The sequence below is a fragment of the Bubalus kerabau genome, chromosome X (genome assembly GCF_029407905.1).
Source record: "Bubalus kerabau isolate K-KA32 ecotype Philippines breed swamp buffalo chromosome X, PCC_UOA_SB_1v2, whole genome shotgun sequence".
NCBI classification, from domain to species: domain Eukaryota; kingdom Metazoa; phylum Chordata; class Mammalia; order Artiodactyla; family Bovidae; genus Bubalus; species Bubalus kerabau.
Window position 1 is genome coordinate 107450432 of NC_073647.1, and position 20002 is coordinate 107470433.

Below are 20002 nucleotides of genomic sequence, written 5' to 3' on the forward strand. Positions count from 1 at the left end.
GTCCATCCTAACGGAGATCAGTCCTGGGTGTTCATTGGTAGGACTGATGTTGAAGCTGAAACTCCAGTACTTTGGCCACCTGATGCAAAGAGCTGACTCATTGGAAAAGACCCTGATGCTGGGAAAGATTGAGGGCAGGAGAAGGGGATGACAGAGGATGAGATGGTTGGATGGCATTACCAACTCAATGGACATGGGTCTGGGTAGACTCCAGCAGTTGGTGATGGACAGGGAGGCCTGACGTGGTGTGGTTCATGGGGTCGCAAAGAGTCGGACACGACTGAGCGACTGAACTGAACTGAATGACCCACTTTCTATCATAAAGAGGAAGAAAAAAATAAAAAGGGATAAGAAAATGTTATAGACCATAAGAGACCAATTTTAACACATGGACCTCACTTGAATTCTGATTTAAAACAACAAACATTTTTTTTAAAGACACTTATGGGACATTCATGGAAATCTAAACATTTATTGACTATTAGGTGACATTGCAGAGTCAGTGCTAATTTTTTGGTATGATATTGTGGCTACATTAAAAAAAAAGAATCCTGCCAGAGATAAATACTGAGGTAACTATGAATGAAATACCTAGAATTTGATTTTAAATTTGCCAATTAGGAGGGGGAAGGGTATAAAAAACAGGACTGACCATATGCTGCTAATTATTAAAGCTGAATGACTGGTACCTGGGGTTCATCATATCATTCTCTCTACTTCCATATCTGTTTGAAAGTTTCCATAATAAAAAGCTTTTTTAAAATATCAAGTTCCCCTGGCTATAATGATAGCTTGGAAAGCATCAGAAACTATTCAGGGGGCTCCTGTAGTAGTCCATGTGAGAGGTGAAAGCAGCCTGCACTAGATTACAGTACAAACAGAGAAAAGTAGAATTCAGTAGACATTTGGAAGGTAGAATCGACAGGGCTTGCTAATTCATTAAATATGCAAAGTGAGAGAGAGTCAAGGACACTGAAGAGGCAGATTTGGGGAGGAAGGCTGGGGTTTGAGGTACCTGTGGGACCTAGCATAGAGATAGCAGCTGAAGTCCTGGGAGAGGAAATATGAAGGATGAGAACCCCACATAAGGAAAGGATGCCTGGGACAGAGCCCTGAGGAACCCCCAAAGTTTATCTGTTCACTGTACAGGAGCTTGTTCTCCATGTATCTAAGCTGAGATGTGTACACAGGTGGAAGGGGAAGACTGGTAACAGGCAGCGACGGGGGCAGCTGGGAGTTGGGGGTAGAAGATGTGCCTGTGTCTGTGTGTGCATATGAGGGGAGAACCTAGATCACAACTCCACCCCCTTGCCAGTTTGCCCTTCTTTCCAGACATGGTCTGTCTCCACAGGGCCCCCAGATGGGCTGACCCTCTCTCTGGACAGCTGGGAAGATGACCCCACCCCCCGAGGCTGAACCTCACCTTCAGATCTTCACACAGGTCACCGTAGTCAATCTCAATGAGGGCCTCTCGTGCATAGATATTGGAAGTCCGTTGGGAGCCACTCACTGAATCCTCCCCTTGGGAGCTACCCTGCAATAGTGAGAGGGAGAGTCAAATGCAGCTGACTGGCCATAAGAGTACTCCTCTAGAGGGGGGCTTCTTGGCAGCCTTTGATGCCTTTGAGAAGCATCTTGATAGAAAGCACTTGTGGTAGAAGGAAGAGCAGCTTTGATGGCAGAAAGCCCTGAGTTCAAAATTGGGCTCTACCACTGACTAATGGTGTGACCCTGGGCAAGACATGCTGTTGCTCAAATCCTCATTGAAACACACAAACCCTCATCTGTAACATGGGACCATGCCTGCATGGCAAGGCTGTGCTTAGGATTAGAAGTAGTTATATCATGTGCTACCATGATGCCTGGCACACTGCCAGTGTTCAGAAGATTTTGCTGAATTAAATGGAAATGCTATTTGGGAAGAAAGGAGGGAGAAACACATGTGGGACTGAGATATATGTTCAGGTCAAAGACAAGATATCTGCAGACCTCCTCTCAGTTAACAGTCCTGCCCTCTTGCTATCAAGCCTCACTTCCAGTGGATAAAATGCCTTGGCTCTTCTATTGGCTTGTGTCTGTCCCTTTTCCATAACTATGCTTCATCACCTTTGCGTTGCTGCTGTCCCTTACCCAACCCTCTCCCGACCAGCCTCTCTCACTGTAGCTAAGTTACCATCCCTCAGGACCCTCAGCTTCCATCTTCCTTTGCTCTTGGGATGAGATGGTTAGATAGCATCACCAACTCAATAGACATGAATTTGAGCAAACTCTGGGAGACAGTGAAGGACAGTGAAGCCTGGCATGCTGCAGTCCATAGGGTTGCAAAGAGTTGGACATGACTGAGTGACTGAACAACAACTAATATCCATAATCTGCTGGAACTATCTTAGCTCAGGTCCCTGAGTTCATGAATGATTTCCTCTTCTCCTGGCTTACCTCCCACTCCACCTACTGACATACACCCTACCCCCAAAACTGCCCTCTCACATCAAGGCTATTACCTTTCACCTTACCTGTCTTCACAGCCTCACCCTGCCTCATCTCCTCTGCATCCCTCCTTTTGTCACTCACCACCCTCACCCACCATCCTTCTCTCTCTCACCTGCCCTCCCTGGCCACCTTAATCCTCCATCTCTGGTTATGTTGTTCACAGCCCACACCCACCACCAGCCATGATACTCACCTCTTCCTGACTGATATCATCCATGGTGCCCTTAGACAGTGGCAACTTGATGTCCTGCATCTTGCAGGCCTGTAGCAGGTTGTGGCGGTCACTGCGCTTCTGTTCAAGCTTGGTCTCAATGGCTGTCACTTCCTTCTGTAAATGGGTCATTTCCCTAAGAAGATTCAGGGAGATAGGTGAGATCCAAATCCAGCAAGCTGCCCATAATACATACTTCCTCCAAGCCCAGACCTGAACCCACTCACTTGTTGGCGCCCCCCAGTTTCTTACGAATCTCCTCCATCTCGTGGTTCTTGTCATTCACCTCTGACTTCTTGGCCAGGTGCTGGTTCTTCAGGTCTTGTAGCTGGGCCATGGTCTCATCTATGATCTTCATATGTCTTTGCTCCTCCTGGGCCCAGCAGGGGGAACAGGACAAGAAGTGAAGGCTTTCCCTCCATTCCCACTGGAATGGAATGGAATCTTCTCCCTCTGTGCCCACCCTTTCTACCAGGTAGTTTGTTGGAATCTATCTTCAATGAGCTCTGCTTTTACAAACCCCCATCACTCCTCTGGCTTCGTTTACCTTTTTCCAAATTATTTTGTTGACCTCCCCCCAACCCCAATATGCAAACTGCCTGCTGTAGAAATGTTCAAAGTATAAAAAAGTATGAAGTAGGATGAAAAAAAGAAATTACTTGAAATCCCACCAGGCAGAGGTAACCAATTAACATTTAGCCTGCTGCTAGGTCGCTTCAGTCGTGTCTGACTCTGTGCGACCCCATGGACTGCAGCCTACCAGGCTTCTCCGTCCATGGGATTCTCCAGGCAAGAACACTGGAGTGGGTTGCCATTTCCTTCTCCAATGCATGAAAGTGGAAAGTGAAAGTGAAGTCGCTCAGTCGTGTCCGACTCTTAGCGACCCCATGGACTGCGGCCTACCAGGCTCCTCCATCCATGGGATTTTCCAGGCAACAGTACTGGAGTGGGGTGTCATCGCCTTCTCCGAATATTTAGCCTATCACCTCCCAATATTACTTACGGACAAGTCTATATAGTTTAGTCTATATTATAATTATAATTATATAATTATAATTAAAAGTCTATATTCTGACTTAATGTTAAGCATCTTTTCCACATCAACATTACTGTCACGACCAACAACAACATCAATGTTTTTAAAAAGCATAATACTGTATGTTTTCCATGAGTACACATATAAGAGGACTTCCCTTGTGGCTCAGCTGGTAAAGAATCTGCTGCATTGCAGGAGACCTGGGTTCAATCCCTGGGTTGGGAAGGTCGCTGGAGAAGGGAAAGGTTACCACTCCAGTACTCTGGCCTGGAGAATTCCATGGACTGTATAGTCCATGGGGTCGCAAATAGTCAGACATGACTGAGAGACTTTCACTTTAACTTTTCACACATATAAGAATGTAATTACATGACTGAGGGACTTTCACTTTTTACACATATAAGAATGTAATTAATGCCTATAAAGTCTGGAAGAATACGCTCTATATGGCACTGGCCCATGGGTGGCAGAGCCTGGTAGGCTGCAGTCCATGGGGTTGCTAAGAGTCGGACACGGCTGAGTGACTTCACTTTCACTTTTCACTTTCATGCATTGGAGAAGGAAATGGCAGCCCACTCCAGTACTATTGCCTGGAGAATCCCAGGGATGGGGGAGCCTGGTTGGCTTCCATCTATGGAATCGCACAGAGTTGGACACGACTGAAGCGACTTAGCAGCAGTAGCAGCAGCAAGGCTGAATTACGGATATGTGTTTATGGGTTATCTGAATCTCTCCTTGAACTGTTGATGCCCCTCATTTTTCTCCCTATTTAGGTCTTGGTGTTTTTCTTATTTAGAGGAGGGCTTTATAAATTATGGATATTATCTCTTCTAATTTTTTCTCCTAGTTTTTAGTTTTTCCTGTTCTCCTTTCTTACCTTCTTGAGCTTTTCTATCTCATTTTCATCTTTTTTCACTGTCTGCTCCCACATGTGCACTTTATCCTGGTCCTCCTTCAGTTGGTTCTTTTCAAAATCCAACTGGATACCCAAACGAGTCTTCTGATTCTCAAACTCCAAACTGTGGGGAAAAGGAGAACAGGGCACAGGGACTCAGTTACTGCTGAATATAAGTCACCACTGAACTCATCCACACAGATCCATATAAAACTGTCCCCTCAAGTTACAATACAAAGTTCCCTGGCCTAGCTTTGTAGATACGGCACAAGGCAGCAGAGGAGATTGGGCCAAACTCTATTAATTTTCCTTTAAACACTGGAGCCCTCCCCCAACAAGTTCCTAGAAGCAGATATAAAAAGGTCCACCTGAATCCACTAGCTATGTTAATTCCTATTTATTAAGCTTCTGTGTAGTTTACATACATTACCTCTAAGCCTCTAACAAATAGCTCTACAAATAGGCATTATTATCCTAATTCTACAAAAAAGGAAACTTGTGCCAAGAGGTAAAAGACTTTGCCCAAGGCCATACAGCTAGCAAATGTGAGATCAGATCCCAGTCTATAAACACAAAAACCTGGGATTCTTCTCCTATGGCATCCTTACAATATAATGTGGTAGGATAAGAGGATTGGTATCCCAACTCTGCCATTTACTGGTAGTGAATCTCAGACAAGTTAATTATATCTCTTTACCTGTTTTTTCAACTGAAAAATGGAAATAACAATAGTACTTACCTCAGTTATTGGGAATTAATATGTATAAAGTTTTTAGAACCTTGCCTGGTACACAGTAAGTACTCGATAAATTTTAGTTAATATCACCATCTCCAGGCTGACTGACTGTATTCAGTTCATGGGCTTTGACTCTTTCTAACTGTCCCCAAACCCCTGCACATACCTCTGCCCCAAGATTCCAGAACTTCTACGAGGGCAGAGATTGGATAGTAAAAAAAAAAAAAAGGAGAAAACAGATTCCTGGTAGTTCCCTCCTCCCTAACTCTTTAGAAACTAAAAAGGTATGCAACTAGCATACACAGATATTAGCAGGACAGGCAGGGCTAACTTCCAACTGCCCCTCCACCCCCCAATATGGTGTGACAGATGTTGCCAGATGTCATGCTAGCAGCTTAAACCTATTAGTCACTATAATCCAAATAGAATGTAATTAACTCTATAATTTTGAGCTATGCAATTTTAAGTTCAATCTCTTAAGAATGACTCATAAAGCCTTCTGTGATCTGGCCCCTGCTGACCTCTCCAACACCCCCACCTTCCTCCTGACCCCATTTTTCCGCTCCAGACATTCAATACTTAGTTTACAGAACAAGGCATACCTCTGAGCATGCTGTTCTCACTGCTTGGAACTCCCTTCTGTGTACTGCCTGGCTGGCTAAATCCCTCTATAGGTCCCCAGTTCATCACTCCTTGTTCTGTAAACCTTTCCTGAAGATTGCAAACAGGTTCTTCGTTTCTATTATACTTTGTTGAGTTCCTCCCTTTTGGGTGCAGTTGAGTTAATCATACCCCAGAGTTCATGTAACTTTTATGATCACCGTCTGTATGAGACCTTTCCCTTGTCTCCTTGGGTTCAATCAGATTTCTACTATTATGTTCCCTACAGTGAGCAAATACACCGAAATGATGTACATTATATACAGATAGGTAGATACATACATATGTATATAACCTTAAAATGCATATACTTGTAAAAATGTCGCTTTTAAATTTACACAAATGTACAGTGTTATAAATTTATCCTTGTTACTCTGTAAATCTAGTTCCTGTCTGAACAGAGTATTTCATAGTCTGTATAGTCATCACATTTAACTCGTATTTCCCTGCAGTGACAGCTGTCTACATTGCTATCAACGTCCCACTATCACAAAGTACGCCAAGATGAACAACTCTGAATCTGTCTCTTTGAGACCCGGTGGCCAAAACTCTTTGGGATACAGACCCAAGGAGTGGCTTTGCTAAGTCAAAGGGCTCTTGTAGACTTATTTTCACCAAATGCTGCTAAGTTGTTTTAATTTACATTTATCTGATTAGGAATGAGACTGGACATCAACTCACAGTTGTTAGCCATTCGAGTTTCTCTTTCCATGAAATGCTATATGTGACTACATCCTGTCTATTCTTCTACTGAGTCTCTAGGTTTTTTTTTTTCTTCTTGTTGATCTACAGTTCCTTGAACATTTTCCTCTGTACTTTCTATCTACATAAAGTACAGCATTATTCTGAAATTGCTAATCTACTTGTTTATCTCCTCCACTACCCCCAAAACTCCCTCAGGACAGGGAGTCTCTGATTCAATTCTATATCCCTTGAGCCTGGCTTGGGGGTAGGAGACCAATGAACTGTTACAATTTGGTTGATGGGCTGACTGAAGCCCAGGATTCAAGGGGTGACCTCCTTCAGAGAGACTGTCATGTTCATCTATCTTACCCTCATCTCCCCACTGTTTCTAATACCTAGCACAGGACAACTTGGCACAAGGTTGGTTGAACAAATGAATAATTAAAGTGGGAAAGAAAAGAGAAACTTGCTTTGTTCTTACTATTCTTCCAACCTAGAACTTTGGCCCTCCTCTCACTCATCACCTATTAGGATAATGACAATAATAAAAGCTAGTATCTGTTGGGAGTTCCCTGGGTGGTTCTAGTGGTTAGGCTTTCACTGCTGTGGCCTATTATCTACTGCTCTTAGGAGGTGCTAAGTATTATGCTAAATACTTTATAAAGATTAAGCCCAACCTCTGATCTAACCCTAACCTGACAATCTATGAGATAGGTATCATTATTATCCCATCTGACACATAAGGAAACTGGGGCTTAGAGAGGTCATTATCCAAGATAAATGAACTTTGGGGCTGGGATTTTAATCCAGGTAAACCATGTTTAAAGCTGGCACTTTTAATCCCTATACTGTGACACGTGCTTCCCTGATGTCCCTGTTCTTTAAAGGTGACTATGATAAATGTCCATCATTCTAAAAGCTGCTCCTTACCTTATGATGGTATTTGACTCCCCAGATGTCAGGCTAGGGGCTCAAGGATACCTCAATCTCCCCCTTCCACCCAGACTTCCACCTACCGCTTCTTGGCAATTTCATTCTGCCGCTTCACCTTCTCTTCCTCAAACTCCCGGATATTGCGCACACCAATCTCCCGACAAAACTCTTCAAATACTTCATCCTCTACCTAAGGAGAGAAGCAAGGGAGAGAAAAGGCCCTTTGGGTCAGAATGCTGCTTCCAATCCTAGTCCTGCCCGTGCTGGGCAGGTATATCCTCTACCAACCTGGTTCATCTTCTCCTTTAAGTCTTTCATTTCCCTCTCTCGGCTCTGGATGATCCTCTTGATATCATTGATTCGAGGCCCAAAGTTGGCTAGCTCACTCTCCAGCTTGGACTTTTCCTGTAAGAAACGGAATTGAGAGGACAAAAGAGACCAGGATCCTTAGAGAAAAAGAGCCACCTTGTGTGTACCAGTCCCATGGACAAAAAGGGCTAACTCTCCACACACTGAGAACCTGACTTAGCACTGCTCCACTCAAGGCTGCATCATCTCTCGAACCATCATATGGCTTCCTTCCCTGGCCTCCAGTCTGTCAGCTTCAATCCAAAAGGCTGGGCACACAATAAACATTGTTATTTACAGGTCTACACTTTCCTCATCTATAACCCCTGGGCCAGGTGTGTCCTGGAATTTAGACTTTTTGATTTTAGAAAAATGACATATATACTACATATTATATAACACCTCCAGAGTGGTCTGGGGAAACACCCATGATCAAACACATTAATATAGCTAGAAAAGTACCTCCACTCACAGGGACTGAAATATCTGTAGCTCACTTTCAAAACTCAGAAGAAACTCAAATATTTGCTGAATGAATTAATTAGGTTAATAGCACCTAACATTTACTGAACATTCACTTGGTACAAGCAATCAGTCTAAATACTTCACATGTAGTAACTCATTCAATCTGTGCAAGAACCCCATAATTTTACAGATTATTTACAGATTAAGATGAAAAAATGGACACTGAGAGGTTTGTTTGTTTTTGTTTGGTGTTTGTTTCGTTCTGTTAATGAGTATCTGTAATACATGCATTTGAAAAAGACATTTCTGGAATATATTTTTCAAAAAACTCTTACAAACCAATATAAAAATGATCAAAAGATTTGAACATTGAGAGGTTTAGTAACTTGCCTAATATCATAGAGCCAAGTCCTAAACCCCTGACTGTCTAACCCTATGCCATCTACTGGTTTCTAGGAACAGACTGGGAGGAGAGAGGGAAGAGGGACAACTTCCCCACCCCTAAAAAAGCCTAGACCAGGAATATGAGGATGGCCACTGGTGAACAGGGCTGAAAGTCAGGCCCCACCTGCAGATTAAGGGCCAGATGCCGTGTCTTGGTCTGTTCTAGGTCACTCTGTGAGTACTTGAGCCGCATCTGCAGTCCGTGGGCCTGAGACTGCACCTGACGTAGTTCTGCCTCTTTTCGCTTTGCCTTCATCTGCTCCTGAAGTGGACAAGAGGGAAAGGCTAGGTGGTAAGAAGGTGGCCGGCTGGCCTGGGCTTAGGACCCCCATTCCTAGGGACAGCCCTGCCTGTGGCTTACCTTCAGCTCTTCTGTCAACCGCTCCTTTTTCTCTTTCAACTTGTCTACTGCTTTCTCATCCCAGCGTCGGGCCTTGGCCTTCAGGTCACTGGCCCCGCCAGAGATCACCCCTGACTTCTGGAACAGGGTCCCATCCAGCGCCACTGTCTAAATACAGCAGGGAAAAGAGAGGAGGGGGGAGAAGCTGAACAAAGGAATCACCAATACTAAGCATATCCAGTTACAATGTGGCAAGGGAATCCATACCTTGTGGCGCTGGTGGCCTCCAAAGGCAATGCGGCGGGCATCCTCCACATTGTCACAGACAAGGGCATTGCCACAAGCATACTGCAGGGCCTTTTTGATGTGAGGTGGCTCATAGCGAATCACATCAATCACCAGTTTTGCCCCCTTCAGCTCCCGGAGTTTCTCATCTGTAGGTTTTACCTGTGAGAAAAAGCTTAGTTAAGTGGCTGAACATGGAGGGCTAGGAGGAGCAGCCCTCTCATAATGCCCTGACCCCATCACCACCAGCCTCACCTCCAGGTAATCAAGAGGCAAGAAGGTCTCAGGCTCCCCCCGCTGCTCCTTGATATACTGAATGCAGTCCCGGCCTGTCTTCTCTGAGTCCACAATAATAGCATCCATGTTCTTGCCCAAAACCTTGGTTACTGCAATCTGATACTTCTTTTGTGTGGGCTGGCAGAGGTCAATGAGGCGGCCGTACTAAGGAAAGTCAGAAGAGTGAATGAAGCATGAAGTTTTTGAGAGCTGGCTCAGGTATCCTAATTCCCAGCTTAGAAGAGGGATGGCAGGTCAGAATCTCTATCAGGAGCACAGTCCCCAAACTGTGGAAAAAAGGCCTACTCTGGCCCCAAAGCAACAACTTCAGGCAGTCATGTCTGAATCCAGAATCATCTTTCTAAACCTCACTTTTACCATTTCACAGACCACTGCCACCGCAGGCATTATGCAACTTAATTTGGTTCCACAAATAAAGAGCACAATAAATGCAACGTGCTTGAATCATCCCACATTACATTTATTGTGCACTTTATTTCTATTATTATTACATCAGCTTCACCTCAGATCATTAGGCATTAGATCCTGGAGGTTGGGGACCCTTGATCTACGGAAATGATCAAGAAATATTTGTAGAACCCAATTAAGTTGAACCCAGGGATGGAATTACAGTAATAGAGGGATAAGATTCAGGGAATCTGGAAACTCAGGATTTCGTTCAAGAGGCCAAAAGAACCTAGTAAATGAGCTGACTGTTATATGCTTAAGGCGCTCACACTGAAGCCTGCACAGAGCTATTGATACATCCTGGGAACTAATTCCTGCCCTGCAGCCCCTTCCCTTTTCCAAAGGCCTCTTCACTTTCTCCACCTCCCATAAAGGAGTGGACACAAGCAAGACAAAACTTTCAGAAAGATACAACTGGTGCAATGAAAAGAACACAAGGTTAAGAATCAGAACAAGTTGGGTTTGAATTGCAGTTCTTATACATATGAGCTATGCTGTTTTGAGCAAGTCATTTAACCTCTGTGACCCTCAGTTTTCCCCAGTTGTAAAAATGGAATTAGCAATCTGTCCTCATGGGGCTGCTGGGAAAATTATCTGACAGTGAGTATGAAAGAAGGTGGTCAGGAAATGAGTTCCCTTTCCACTCTTACCACAGAACCAGGGTACAGGCGCTTGATGCTTTCCATAATTTCTGCCTTTCGCTGTTGGCGGCTGCTCTCCTGGCGGTCGATGCGGGCATCCCCCAGCTGCTCCATTACCTGGTTCAGCTCCTTATTAATCTCATCAATACGCCGCTTGGCCATCTCCACCTCCTCTGTCAGCTCCCCCTCTAGTTTCTTCTGTTCCTCTAGAGACTGCCTACAAAGTAAGGAAATACCAGGGTTACCCTGGCTGGCCAGAAAATATTCCTGGCCGAGAGGGACTATGAGGGTCCTTCCTGGGGAGGGGCAGGACAGGTAGGGTTCACAAGAACAGGCCTGGAGGTAAGAGGGAAAGTTACAAAGCCACATACTTGCTGGTTGTGATGTATTCCTCTAGTTTCTCAATCCGTTTCTGATTCTCTTCAATCTCCCGCAGCTTTTGCTTGATCTTGGCCTGGGAGAGAGACAAAAACACTACATCATCATAGGCTGAGCAAGTTAAGGCCAAGACCATGGAGTCCTGGCTCATCCCCCATATGCCTACTCATCCTAAGAGCCTAACAATCACAGACAATCTGTCACTAGTATAAGAGGCCTATTAAAAATCGGATATACAAACAGTGTTCAGTGTGCCTCTGCTAACCGATTGGGGCCACCATGGGCCCTATGAGACCCCCTCACAGGTGTTCTACCCAGCCTGGAACATCTTCCTCACCAATCAGGGAGGCTCAAACCAAGACAAAGTAAAGCTTTCTGGGCTTTTCTGCACTTCTGCTTTATCACCTATAAAATGCAGGTAACCTCCACTTCATAGACTACACACTAAGTGCTTAACATGTATTAGCCACTAATTCTATGTGTGTGTGCACTCAATTGCTCAGTCATGTCCTACTCTTTGCGGCCCCATGGACTCTAGTGTGCCAGGCTCCTCTGTCCATGGAATTTGCCAGGCAAGAATACTGGAGTGCGCTGCCATTTCCTACTCCAGAGGATCTTTCCAACCCAGGGATTGAACCCTTATCTCCTGAATTGGCAGGTGGATTCTTTACTACTAGCATACCTGGGAAGCCCCTAGCTATTAATTCATGTCTAATACCTTCTTTTAAACATTTGTAAGTGCTTAGCACAACACCCGGAGAAGGCAATGGCACCCCACTCCAGTACTCTTGCCTGGAAAATCCCATGGACGGAGAAGCCTGGTGGGCTGCAGTCCACAGGGTTGCTAAGAGTCGGACACGACTGAGAGACTTCACTTTCACTTTTCACTTTCATGCACTGGAGAAGGAAATGGCAACCCATTCCAGTGTTCTTGCCTGGAGAATCCCAGGGACGGGGGAGCCTGGTGGGCTGCCGTCTATGGGGTCGCACAGAGTCGGACACGACTGAAGTGACTTAGCAGCAGCAGCAGCACAATGCCTGGAACACTGTAGGCTCTTGAAATATTATAATAACTTTCCATCATTCCTATTATTTTACTATTATTGTTATTAGGAAGGCAGTAAGTGAAATATAATTGAAAGTGTGGGCTTCCAGGACTTCCCTGGTGGTCCAGTGGCTAGGACTCTATCCTTCTACTGCAGGGGGTGCAGATTCAACCCCTGGTCAGAGAACTAAAATTCCACATGCCACAAGGTGCAGCCAAAAAAAACCCAAAAAAGTGTGGGCTACACTGCCCAGGTTCATATCCCAGTTCCATCAGTTAATAACCTTAGGCAGGGACCTCCCTGGTAGTCTCATGGTTAAGAATTCACCTGCCAATGCAGGGGACAGAGGTCCGATCCCTGGTCCAGAAGATGCCACATGCTGCAGAGCAACTAAGCCCATGTTCCACAACTATTGAGCCAGCATTCTGGAGCCCAAGAGCCACAACTATTGAAGCCCGTGGGCCCTAGAGCCCGAGCGCCGCAAAAAGAGAAGCCACTGCAATGAGAAGCCTGAGCACTGCAACTAGAGAAAGCCTGCAAGCAGCAACTAAGAACCAGGACAGCCAAAAACAAAACAGACAAATAAATAAATCTTTTAAAAGATGACTGCATATATGTAAAAAACAGTGCCTAGCACACAGTAAGAGCTTGCCTTTTGTTGTTTAGTCGCTGTGTCCAACTCTTTTGAGATCCCATGGACTGTAGCCCGCCAGGCTCCTCTGTCCATGGAATTTCCCAGGCAAGAATACTAGAATGGGTTGCCATTTCCTTTTCCAGGGGAATGTTCCCAGGGACCAAACCTGTGTCTCCTGCATTGGCAGGCAGATTCTTTACCACTGAGGGAAGCCCCATGCTAGATGTTAACTATGGTCATTACTGTTAAGACTATCGTTACTTCCTTTTCTCTGGACCATCACCCCTAATCTTGTAAGGCATGCCCACCTCTGTCTCTACTTTCTTCCGTTCTTCCAGATCCAGCCGGTCCTGGTCAGCCTTCTGGTCTCGATTGAACTTCTCCAGCTCCTGGGCCAGGGTAGCTGCTCTCTTGCTGGCTTCTTCTTTCAACCGGTGATATTTCTTCACCTGTGTCAGGGACAGGGATGACCAAATCAGTCCTGTCAGCCTCGCAATCTATTTGCCCATCCCCACACCCCTCAGAGCTTACCTGATTCTCCTCCAAGGTCAAATCTCTGCCCTGACTCTGACTTTCCTCTTCCATCCGTTCCTCAAACTCCTGCCGAGCTTTCTCCACTGACAGCATCTCCTTTTCCAGCTCATCCATGTCACCTTTACGCTTCTTATAATGCTTCTGAGCATTCTGTAGTGACTTTTTGGCTGCTTCCAACTTCTTGATTTTGTGGGAAGTATTTTCCTTGGCCTTGATGTACTGAGGCCGCTTCTGGTTCAGCTCTGAGTCCTTCTCCCTTTCACCAGAGGGGAGGGAGAACCAATTAGCTCAGTGGGAGAAGGGAAGGTTCCAAGGCATTTTAATCCAAAGGGGGATTAGGCGCTTCCCTTCCAAGCCTCAGGGAAGTGCCTAAAAGAACAGGACCGATGCCCAACAGATCCTGTGATGGCTTCAGCCTGGCATTCCAGCCACTCTAGAAGGTAAAGCTACCACCCCTGCCTCAACCCTAGCCAGGCCAGACCTCTCGGTAACAACTCTCAAAAGTACCCTGTGTTCATGTAACTGTTCCCCATCTGATCTAACCTTTTCAAATTTCTGTTCTTTGACCTTCAAGCTCCAGTTTTCCTCTTCTAGGAAGGGACTATCAGTCACAAGTGGCTTCCCATCACATCTTCTTGGCAAAGCCACCACCCTTTTCAAGTTCTCCTTTTCCAAGTTACCTATCTACATGGAGTCTGAGTACTTAAATACTCTATCTGTCTAACATGCAAGTCAAGAAATGTGCCTGATTCTAGCCAAAGCCAAGTCAAGGGGAAGATGCTTCCCACAAGTCGCAGGCTCAGTCCTGCCACTTACTTGATCTCCTTCTCAATCTGCTGTTGTTCCCGCATCATTTTGCCCAGCTCCTTCTTCTTCTCCTTCAGCTCATCCTCTACCTTGTCCATCCGCTTTTTGTCCTTCTCTATCTCCTTGTTCTTAGAGGCCAGTTCTTTGTTGAGCTTCTCAATTTCCACTTCGTTATGATAAAGTTTGAAAAGCTGCAACTGTACCTGAGCTCGCACCACCTCATCCTTCAGGCGCTGGTAGCGGTCAGCCTGTGCAAATAGAGGTGTGGAGGCAGGGGTGCATCAGTGAGGCACTGGCTTCATCCTGGCCTCTCAGATCCCAGAGGCAACCTGGCCACCTACCTCTTCTTTTTCCTGTTTGGCCTCCTTGCGTTCAGCTGCAATGTTTTTTTTGCGATGGTAATTAAACTGTGTGTCCTCTTCCGCTTTTACCATTTCCTTTTTTCGCTTGTCATATTCCTGGGCCAGCTCCCCAGAGCGACTGATCTCTTCAAAAAGAGCTGTCCTCTCTTTGGGGTTCTTCATGGCAATAGATTCCACAGCACCCTAGTAAAGGTCAAAACACTCTCCCCACTTAGACCCTACTCAGTTCAGTTCCCCTACCCACTCCATCATTCAGAAAATGTTCACTGATCCCTTCCCCACACTGGGTGCCGCATTTCACCACTGAGCTTTGAGGACATCCCCTGCCTTTTAATGTACATGGGGAACAGAAGAAATAGAAGCAGAGACAACACCATGTATTATGTGCAGTGACAGCAAGAGTACATAAAAAGAACTAAATGAAGCTTGAGGGTAGATGACTGGTAGGAGTATCTATGTGGGAAGGTTTGCCAAAGGTGACAACTGTGTCTGGAAGATGGGGAAAAAACTAAACAAAAAAGTAAGAGAGACGAGGTTATTCCACATAAAGGAAAATTAGTATTGCAAAGTCTGCAGGCCAAAGAAAGCAGGCAAATTTAGGGAACTGTAAAAAGTTTAATTAGGCTGGAATGCAGAGCTAGAAGAATATTGGCAGATGAGGGCAGTGAGGTGAGCAAGAGCCAAAGCAGGGCTGTTTCATGAATGACAGGAGTTGAATTTCATGCTAAGGCAACAGTTCTCAAATTTTAGTGTGCATCATCATAACCTGCAGCTCTTGGAAAAACACAAACTGCTGGGCCTCACCCCACTGTCTCTGCCCCTATCTGTCTGGGGTAGGGCCTGAGAATGTGCAATTCTAACATGTCCCCAGTTGATGCCAATCTAGAGACTACAATTTGAGAACTGCCATCAGAAGGCAATGAGAAATCACTGAAATGTTTTAAGAGGAAGGAATATTTGTGCTTTCATAAGATGAATTTTAGGGGATGAACAGGAGGGGGTCAGACTGGAGTCAGGAAGCCCAGTGAGGAAGTTGCTACATTAGTTCAGAGAGAGATGAGGAAGCCAGAGATGGAGCAAGTCCAGTGGGGATAGGAAAAAAAGTAGATAGCCAACAACTGTTTAAAGCGCCCACCTGAAGAAAAGCCATCACAATGAGAAGCCTGCACACCACACAGGTACACACACAGTAGGTCCCGCTTGCCCAACAAGAGAAAAGCCCAAACAGCAACAAACACCCAACACAGTTAAAAAAAAAAAAAAAAAAAAAAGCCCACCTGGAAGACGAGGAAGTTACGAGCTTTGATAAGTATGCCCAACTTCTCTAATTCCTCACTGTACTCATGTAGCTGGACCACTTTGTTGTTGATCTTGTACTCGGAGGAACCTCCTACAAGACAATGCATGAGTTAGCCAAGGGTCAGGCCTCCCTCCTACCCCAACAAACTAGTCTAGCCACCCCTGTGGACCCAAGGAGAACCTTCTGGCCAGCCTCACCCACCAACAATGACACGGGCAAACGTGCGGTCCTCAGCACCCTCTTCAGAGTAGACCATGCTGACAAAGGCTCGGTTGGCTGCTGGTTTGCCCACAGGAGCTCCGTGGATCAGGTCCCTTAGGGTCTTTACCCGCAGGTTGCTGGTTTTCTCACCCAACACAAAGCTGATGGCATCCATGAGATTTGACTTACCTAAAGGAGGACATGACAAAGTACAGGAGGGGAAATAAGGGGAGGGGAAAAGGAATAAAAGAAACACTGAGAACAGAAATGTCCTCTAATCACTCAGTGCTTAGACTGTCAGGAGGACAAAATACTGTTTTGCCCCTGTAAAGACTGGGCCTGACCAAAGCCCTGGATCAAACGCTTAGAAAAATAGCTCCTTTGAAGTTACTACTTACAATAGCCAAAAACTAGAGCCCCCATTTAAGGAAATGATATATTCACAAAATAGATCATTCTACAGCTTTTTTTTTTTTTTTTTTGGCCTTATGCAAGGCATGTAGGATTTAAGTTCCCCAACCAGGAATTGAACCCACAATCCCTGCATTGGAAGTGCAGGGTCCTAACCACTGGACTGCCAGGGAAGTCCTCTACAACCTCTGATGACATGGGAAGATGCCCACAAACAGGAGAAACAAGCATGATACAAAACTCAACATAGTTTGATCTCAACCAAGTTTAAAAACAAACAAACAAAAACACAGGGGATGAGGGAAGGAGGAAAATGCAGAGCTGTTGCTTGACAAGTATAGTCTTGCAAGATGAAAAGGTTCAGAAGACTGGTTGCACAAAAATGTGAATATATTTCAGTTCAGTTCAGTTCACTCAGTCGTGTCCAACTCTTTGCAACCCCATGAATTGCAGCACACCAGGCCTCCCTGTCCATCACCATCTCCCGGAGTCCACTCAAATTCATGTCCATCGAGTCGGTGATGCCATCCAGCCATCTCATCCGCTGTCGTCCCCTTCTCCTCCTGCCCCCAATCCCTCCCAGCATCAGAGTCTTTTCCAATGAGTCAACTCTTCGCATGAGGTGGCCAAAGTATTGGAGTTTCAGCTTTAGAATCATTCCTTCCAAAGAACACCCAGGACTGATCTCCTTTAGAAAAGACTGGTTGGTAACATCGAAAAAAGATGTCCTTTTCATTATAGGGGATTGGAATGCAAAAGTAGGAAGTCAAGAAACACCTGGAGTAACAGGCAATTATCTTCTCATCTTCTCAAGAGGCAGGTCAGGTGGTCTGGTATTCCCATCTCTTTCAGAATTTTCCACAGTTTATTGTGATCCACACAGTCAAAGGCTTTGGCATAGTCAATAAAGCAGAAATAGATGTTCTTCTGGAACTCTCTTGCTTTTTCCATGATCCAGCGGATGTTGGCAATTTGATCTCTGGTTCCTCTGCCTTTTCTAAAACCAGCTTGAACATCTGGAAGTTCACGGTTCACGTACTGCTGAAGCCTGGCTTGGAGAATTTTGAGCATTACTTTACTAGCATGTGAGATGAGTGCAATTGTGCGGTAGTTTGAGCACTCTTTGGCATTGCCTTTCTTTGGGATTGGAATGAAAACTGACCTTTCCAGTCCTGTGGCCACTGAGTTTTCCAAATTTGCTGGCATATTGAATGCAGCACTTTAACAGCATTATCTTTCAGGATTTGAACTAGCTCAACTGGAATTATTTAACACTCGTGAATTGTACACTCAGAAACAGTGAAGATGGTAAATTTTACGTTATGCGTATTTTAACATTTTTAAGAAGGCATGTCTTTATAGTGATACATGAAGTACACAGCATCACTATGAATTATCTTTCCAAAAATATTCAACTTGAATCTAAACAGACCTTTAGACCTACCCCCCAGTTTATAAGAAATACAGCATCTAGAGAAACATGGTACATGACAGCATGAGGAAACCTTAAGGCAAACACAGAATGTGGAATGTTCTACAAGACAACTAGTTTGGTCTTTTTAAAAAGTCAATGTCTTTTGGAGAGGACCATTCCAGAATATAAGGGATTACTGAGCTTCCCTGGTGGCAGAGTTGGTAAAGAATCTGCCTGCAATGCAGGAGACCTGGGTTTGATCCCTGGGTCGGGAAGATCCCTTGGAAAAGGGAATGGCAATCTACTCCAGTATTCTTGCCTGAAAAGTTTATGGACAGAGGAGCCTGGCAGGCTACAGTCCATGGGGTCACAAAGAGTTAGACACGACTGAGCAACTAACATTTAGCTGACTTTCCTTTCCCTCACCTGGAAAATCTTAAAAACATGACTCAATGGGTAAGCACATAGTTCTCTGTGGGAGTGGCAGTAGCACAGGTGTGACAGGCACGGGTTGTGATCCTGGCTCTGAGAATTAAGTGTGCAGGTGATCACAACCTGTTGTGCCTCAGTATTCTCATCTATAAAACAAAGATAACAGTACCTCCCTCCTAGGGTCACTGTGAGAATTTAAATGTAAAATGTCCGAATAAGTAAAGTACTGATACTTGTCACATAGTGGGGGCTCAACAAATGGCAATCCTATTCTATCCAAACCAGGTCTGGACTCTTAGCTTGGTTTCCCTCATCACAGCAGGACTAGCACAACATGCAGATGAGGAGTCAGTCTTTTAGGCAACCCATTTCCAACCTTTGGGCTTCTCCCATGCTCTCCAAGGATGACAAGAACATCACACAATCAAAGGTCTCCCTACCTGCAACCATTCAATATTGTAAACATTTTTATAACATGCATTATGATCTGAACAATGATAAAATGTTTCAAGGAATGTCTTCTTTGGGGAACTCCACAGGCCAGTGATGAAGATATCAAAATACATACCATGAATTCAAGACAGAATAAAAGTTAACATGTACCAGGTGTCTAGAGCAGAAATTCACTGAAGGGAATCAAAGCAAGTCTTGTGAGTTGCACACTAAAGAACAGGTAAGGGAGGGGCAGTCAGACCAAGGGATTTTTTTGGAACACTTGCGCATACAAATTTACCCATGTTGAAGGGACTGAATGCCAAAAGGTGCATCCTGGCTCTTTCCACGGGGGCCACCAAACAAATCGATAAAAAACTGCAATGGAACCCCAAGCATTAGCCATCTAAGAAGATGGGGGGAAGTGGAGTCGTTTTGCCTCTCCTCCCAGGTGACACCTGGTAATGTCTAGACATTTTTGATTGTCATACCTGAGTCATGGGGGTGGTGCTACTGTCACCTAGTGGGTAAAAGCTAAGGAAGCCACTAAATATCCTATAATGCACAGGATGGACTCCAGAGCAAAGAATTATCTCACTGGAAATGTCAATAGTGCTGCTATAGAGAAACCCTGCTTAATTGAGAGAAAAATCTAGGCAAGTCTCCAGGGAAGGTCATCAGTTAGAGCTACTTCAGCAAGGGCAGTCCCTCAGGCTAGGAAGTGATTTAGCTAGAACACTTCTGAGGTGGAGGAACACAGCAGGATTCCAAATAGATAGCTAATGCAGCAGCAGCGGGCAGACAGGAGGAATCCTTGGTATATAATTTAGACAGGGAATTTAGATATGAAATAGAGACTTTACCTGACTACCCTTTCTTCCTTTTTCCTTTTCCCCCCAATTTTAACAAGATATAACAGTTGAGCTATTTCAAATCCTAAAAGATGACGCTGTTAAAGTGCTGCACTCAATATGCCAGCAAATTTGGAAAACTCAGCAGGGGCCACAGGACCAGAAAAGGTCAGCTTTCATTCCAATCCCAAAGAAAGGCAATGCCAAAGAATGTTCAAACTACTGCACAATTGCACTCATCTCACATTCTAGAGAATTAAGTAATGCTCAAAATTCTCCAAGCTAGGC

General features: G+C 44.9%; 1 protein-coding gene across 4 annotated transcripts in view; it reads right to left on the reverse strand.

Annotated features, from left to right (window-relative positions):
* Positions 1 to 20002, reverse strand: part of SMC1A (structural maintenance of chromosomes 1A) — a 46110-nt gene that overhangs the window by 23610 nt on the left and 2498 nt on the right. For all 4 annotated transcript variants that reach the window (XM_055565668.1, XM_055565669.1, XM_055565666.1 and 1 more), the window contains exons 2-19: positions 16175 to 16363; positions 15951 to 16063; positions 14653 to 14856; positions 14321 to 14559; positions 13502 to 13760; positions 13279 to 13419; positions 11284 to 11366; positions 10922 to 11129; positions 9783 to 9968; positions 9510 to 9689; positions 9264 to 9410; positions 9027 to 9164; positions 7934 to 8050; positions 7729 to 7835; positions 4615 to 4756; positions 2929 to 3074; positions 2684 to 2837; positions 1424 to 1534 (exon numbers count right to left, since the gene is read on the reverse strand). In XM_055565668.1, coding sequence (XP_055421643.1) covers positions 1424 to 1534; positions 2684 to 2837; positions 2929 to 3074; positions 4615 to 4756; positions 7729 to 7835; positions 7934 to 8050; positions 9027 to 9164; positions 9264 to 9410; positions 9510 to 9689; positions 9783 to 9968; positions 10922 to 11129; positions 11284 to 11366; positions 13279 to 13419; positions 13502 to 13760; positions 14321 to 14559; positions 14653 to 14856; positions 15951 to 16063; positions 16175 to 16363 — 2864 coding nt within the window. The remainder of the gene's footprint in view (positions 1 to 1423; positions 1535 to 2683; positions 2838 to 2928; positions 3075 to 4614; positions 4757 to 7728; positions 7836 to 7933; positions 8051 to 9026; positions 9165 to 9263; positions 9411 to 9509; positions 9690 to 9782; positions 9969 to 10921; positions 11130 to 11283; positions 11367 to 13278; positions 13420 to 13501; positions 13761 to 14320; positions 14560 to 14652; positions 14857 to 15950; positions 16064 to 16174; positions 16364 to 20002) is intronic.